The sequence below is a fragment of the Gopherus flavomarginatus genome, chromosome 3, assembly GCF_025201925.1.
Source record: "Gopherus flavomarginatus isolate rGopFla2 chromosome 3, rGopFla2.mat.asm, whole genome shotgun sequence".
NCBI classification, from domain to species: domain Eukaryota; kingdom Metazoa; phylum Chordata; order Testudines; family Testudinidae; genus Gopherus; species Gopherus flavomarginatus.
Window position 1 is genome coordinate 274,006,962 of NC_066619.1, and position 5,700 is coordinate 274,012,661.

A 5,700-nucleotide genomic window follows, 5' to 3' on the forward strand; every position below is an offset into this window, starting at 1 on the left:
TGGAATGCGTGTATGTGTCAAGTATAATTCCCAATTCTGGACCTTAGCGGCTAAAATATGAGTACTAGCATGAATTCCCCTAAGCTTAATTACCAGCTTAGATCTGATAGGCTGCCACCAATCAGGAATTTTTAGGGCCTGATACCCTCTGGTCCCCCCAAAACCTTCCCGGGGACCCCAAGACCCAGATTCCTTGAGTCTCACAACAAAGGGTAATAAGCCATTTCCTCCCACCTCCCTTCTTCCTCCCAGCTCCTTCTCGCCCTGGGAACACTAGGAGATTGCCTGATTCAACTTTTTGAATCACCAAACCGAGAGGAGTGTTACCTTCCCCCTCACCCAGAGGCAATACAACCTGCATGAATATAACCCAAAGAGAAAATTTGTCCTTCCCTTTTCCCCACCAATTCCCTTGAACCTTAACTAGGAGAAAAAAATTAAACAGGTCTTAAAAGCAAAACTTTTAATAAAAAAGAAAAAGTAAAAGGTTTATCTCTGCACTTTAGATGGTAAACAGTTACAGGGTCTTTCAACTTATAAACAATAGAAAGAAACTTTCTCCAGCAGAAACACAATATAAGCTACTTCCAGCAAGTACACATATGTAAATGAAAAAAAAACCAAATTAAAAGACTATGACCGCCTTTTCTTACTCACAATTCTGAACAGATAAGAGACTGTAGCAGGGAGATTGGCAGAAACCTGGTTGCACCTCTAGCCCCATCCAGGACCCAGAGAGAACAAAGCCAAACCCCAAACCCACAAACAAAGGCTTCCCTCCCATGAGATTTGAAAGTGTCTTGTCTTCTGATTGGTCCTCTGGTCAGATGTTTGGGGTCCCTGTTTGTTAACCCTTTACGGGTAAGAGAGACATTAACCCTTAACTATCTGTTTATGACAGTATGGCCTAATATTTCAGGTCACACTTGAATTTATTGAAGCCAGACCTACATCTAAGTCAAGCGAAGGCATGAGGGATCAATGAACCTTGTCATCTACAAGTGGGTCAAACAGTATTTGTGCATTTATTGGGGACCCAGTACCGGGGGTCTGGCAAATGAGTCCTTTGTCTTATACAGTACAAGTGTCACTCAATATGTTTTGGTGCCACCACATCAACCAATTGCAAGATTCGGGGGTGATTCTGTGGCTAACAAAAGAAGAAAAATTTGGAAAGCTGCCACTTGTTCCAGAATTGGTGCTCCAGCTTGAAGCCACAACAATATGCTGGAAAGCAGCTGTGCTGAACAACCAGTATCATCTGAGGGAACGTGTGCATATGTTCTTTCAGACATGCCAAACTCTTCCCCAGCCCCACAAACATGTCAAGTGCCCTCATCTAAAGGAGAAAATATGGCTTTGTGCTTTTTCCCATCTGAGGCCACTTGTGAACCTAATAAGTGCCAGGGGCCCCATGTTGCTGCCACCTTCCCTCTATCAAATGAAGGATGGACACAGCCAATAGCTGCTGTCTGTGTGATTCCACGTGGGTCGCTAGAGAGTAGCTGGAGTTGTTCCTTCATTCCAGAAGGTGAGCTTGATGCCCCTTTGACCCTTCTACACTTTGCTAGCTCTGGAGTTCTGCACCTCCACACGGCAGCACTGCCAGTAAAGCACTGGGAGGGCTATGTCTGTTTTACTCCTGAAATGCTCCAACTGGGGAGCAGCAAGTAAGAATTATTTTGGTCAATTGGGGAGTAAAGCCATTTATGCAGGAAAAAATGCCTCCAATTCAGTGGCTGGCAGAAAAACAAGAACAGAACCCCAAACTTTCTTTACCAAATGAAAAAAGCCTCCAGGCGCAAAGTTTAATGACAGGACTGTATAGTCAACTGTCCTTTCAGAGTAGCAGCCGTGTTAGTCTGTATCCGCAAAAAGAATAGGAGTACTTGTGGCACCTCAGAGACTAACTGTCGTCGTTTCTCCAAGTGGTCCTGTTACACACAGTCTTCCAAGTATTTTCTTAATGTATGAGCAGATGTTCCTGTCATAAACAGATAGTTAAGGGTTAATGTCTCTATCACCTGGAAAGGAGTAACCTGAAACACCTGACCAGAGGACCAATCAGGAAACAAAACTTTTTCAAATCTGGGTGGAGGGAAGTTTTGGGTGTGAGTTCTTTGTCCTTTGTCTTGTGTCTGTGCCCTCTCGGCTTTGAGAGTGATTTTTCTGTCTCCTGGCTTTCTAATCTCTGTTTCCAAGTTGTAAGTACAAGATAGTAAGACAATAAGGTTTATATTGTTTTCTTTTGTATTTACATGTGTGTAGTTGCTGGAATGTTTAAATTGTATTCTTTTTTGGATAAGGCTGTTTATTCATTTTTTTCTGTTAAGCAAATGACCCTGTATTTGTCACCTTAATACAGAGAGACCATTTTTATGTCCTTTTCTTTCTTTTTATATAAAGCTTTCTTTTTAAGACCTGTTGGAGTTTTTCTTTAGTGGGGACTTCAGGGAATTGAGTCTGCAGCTCACCAGGGAATTGGTGGGAGGAAGAAGTCAGGGGAAAAATCTCTTTGTGTTAGATTTACTAAGCCTGACTTTACATACCCTCTGGGTGAAGGGGGGGTGGATTAGACCTCTCGGTACTTCTGTTTCCAGGACTGGAAATAGGAAGGGTGGAGTCCCTCTGTTTAGACTCACGGAGCTTGCTTCTGTGTATCTCTCCAGGAACCCAGGGAGGGAACATCTGGAAGGGAGAAGTGGGGGGGAATGGTTTATTCCCCTTTGTTGTAAGACTCAAGGAATTTGGGTCTTGGGGTCTCCAGGGAAGGTTGTTGGGGGGACCAGAGTAACTAGCTTGGAGGTCTTCATGCTAACACCCATATTTTGGACGCTAAGGTCCAGATCTGGGAAAAATGTTATGACAGTTCCCTTTTGGGAAGAACTGCTGGGTTATTGATAGTTTGGGTTATGCAGGGCTCTGAGGAAAGGGAGCTGTGTGAGCAGGAGCAGAAGAGGTTGCTCTGTCTTAGTCTCTGATTATATTCTGATTTGCTCCCTGGAACATGTGCATTGGTGCTGGGATGAGATTCCTGATAGAGAGGTTTGCCTGCATACTGTTTTTCATGACTTCTCTTTCAGGACTGGTGTATGTGAGTAAATAAAACAGGTTGAGCTTAATATTCTTAAACTCGACATCACTAATTTCTCTTATGCTGAGAAGCTGACTTGAAAGGACCAGATATCTGCTCAGAAGAGACTCAGCACTAGGGCACTGGTATGGGAAAGAGACAACAGTATTATAGAAAGATCAGCAGTGGGAGCAGGGGGCTTGCCTGGTATTGGAAGGCTGCCAAAATGCTGTTTGAAATCTAGTATAGCAATTATTTATCAGAAGCAGCTGCTAGAATGAAAGGAACAGGATGGGGAGGTTTTTGTATTGGTCTGTATCACTGTGGGTGAGCTTCGATACTGCCGACAGTAATAATCTCCAGCATCTTCAGCTTCAACTCTGCTGATTGTGAGAGTGTAATCAGTGCCAGAGCCACTGCCGCTAAACCGGCCTGGGATCCCAGAGGCACGGTTGGAAGCATCATAGATAAGGAGCTTTGGAGCTTGTCCTGATTTCTGTTGGTGCCAGGCTAGTAAGTGATTGCCACCCGAGGTGAGGCTTGAACTGGCTTTGCAGTTGATGGTGACTGTGTCTCCTGGAGACACTGCCAGGGATTCTGGCGTCTGAGTCAGCACAATCTGCCCACTGGAGTCTGAATTAACAAACAGAATATACATTAGTATGTACATGCATAGTGTCTCTCTACATGGTGTTTTTGTCTCTATGTGTAGTTTGTACATTTGGCGTATCTCTCAACAGTATAGATAATTCAAATACCCAATATTTTGTCTTGATAGATATTCTCATGTGCCTCTTTCCATACTTCTGATAGTTCATCTTCTGAGAATAACGTTCATAAGAAGTTTGAGGTAGTTCTTTTATTCCACATTGTTTTCGATTGCTTGTGTTTTTATCAAACCTGTTTTTTCTCTTAACTGTAGTCAGGAGACCAGCATTTCAGAAGTTACTGTCACTAAGTCGGGAATGTTTACAGATCAATAATAAACATTTCTAGAGCTCTTAAATTTTTCTGTGGATCAGTGTGACTTAAATTATCCAGTGCCCCCTTCATTTGATTCTTACCTTGGATCCAGAGCACTAACAGCCAGATAAGCTGAACCTGAGAGATCATCTTGCTACGTCTGACTGGCCCAGTGCTGATCAACAAATTGTAACCAATGAAATGGAACATTTATAAGGGCTCAGAGCTGCAGAGCAGTGTTACTTGGGTGTGAGATATACAAACTTAGTTCAGAGATGGAAATTTCCATGCGAGCTAAAAACATGCAGAGAAAGGGAAGTAAAAGAGGCCATGAATGAAATCAGCAAGTCCAACCTTATGGACCCTGGGGCAGCATCCTCAATTTGTGTTCATGTGGCAGTTCTGATAATAGTGAAGCTGGCCGCCAGAGGTACCTATCTTGCTCAAGACCCTCTTCTCTTGAACAAATCTAGATTAGGTTGCAGTTCCTGTTCCTCGCTTTGTGTTGAAATGGCATTTGTCAGGGTGGAATGGGAATCAATGCTCTCAGCTCATCAGTGTTGCTCAGCTGCTTGTTAAAATTTAAATGGTTCTTCTAGAAATCTCCTCAAAAAGAAAATATTAGTGATCTCCCTGCATCAGGGTATCTGCACAGAGAGCTAACATTCCCTTTCCTACTACTCCCTACTGGATTTATAAGTTTATTACCTCAGAGACCGTACTGTTATGCACAGTGTTGTGGGAACCTTAATCCTGAATCTCCTATTTTGCCCTTAAAATCCCAAAAGTAACAGTGTATAGGAATAGGCTAATGTCCCATTAAATGGTTTGGGAGCCCTGTAGCAGTGTTCCCAGTGTTCTTCATGACGTTGTATAACTAGACCATGATTTTTATTCCTGGAGATTTAAAGTTAGACTCTTAAATTCATATTTCAGCCCTTAAACTGTCTGGCCTCCTTTTCAAAAACATGGAGCTCTCAGCTACCACTGGAAAGAGAGTTGAATGTGGCCATCTAGTGTCAGTTGTGGGGAAGTTTAGCGTCGTCTTTCAGGAGGATAGATATGCAACTCAGCTGCTCTGGAAATGGCCATGCCCGGTGTAGGTGGGTAGAGCTCACTTCAAGGAAATACTGTATTTTTGCACAAGCAAACCAAATACTCATAACCCCACCAAAAATACCTGTCAAAAATGACACTAGGTAGTGTGAAAAACATGTTACACGAATAACTTCTTTATATCCTGAAAGGTTAATTTACCTGCCAGTGTCAGAAGACAGGATCCTGGGTTAAATGGACCACTAGGCTGACCCAGTATGGTCATTCTTATGTTTTGACCTGTTAAAAGAATAGATAACGGAAGTGAATACACTTGATTTTTCAATGTCTTTAAATTGATTTAGCAACATAGCACTGTGATGTTACCTGATTAAAATATGACCAGGCAGATCATTGTTGCTGCCACTATTATATAATTGCAACAAATCTTATACAAAGTGTGTCAAGTGAGATGTCAATAGAAAAGTTATGATTTGCTACATTTGATTATGCTATTTGTATGCATGTATCATTTTTGTATCTGAAGTTATGAATATTATCTATGTATCTGTATTTCAAATGTTTGCTCCTGTGGAAACACCAACAAGTTGTGTAGCTGGCACATTGTG

The 5,700-nt window shown here is 42.3% G+C and overlaps 1 gene segment (V, D, J or C); it reads right to left on the reverse strand.

The window, feature by feature from the left end:
• Positions 1 to 3,380: 3,380 nt before the first annotated feature.
• Positions 3,381 to 4,203, reverse strand: LOC127047412 (immunoglobulin kappa variable 3-20-like; the record flags this gene model as incomplete). The annotated part of the segment is given in 2 exon segments: positions 3,381 to 3,706; positions 4,138 to 4,203. Coding segments are annotated over 2 exon segments (375 nt in total), but the record flags the coding sequence as incomplete, so codon positions are not given.
• Positions 4,204 to 5,700: the final 1,497 nt, after the last annotated feature.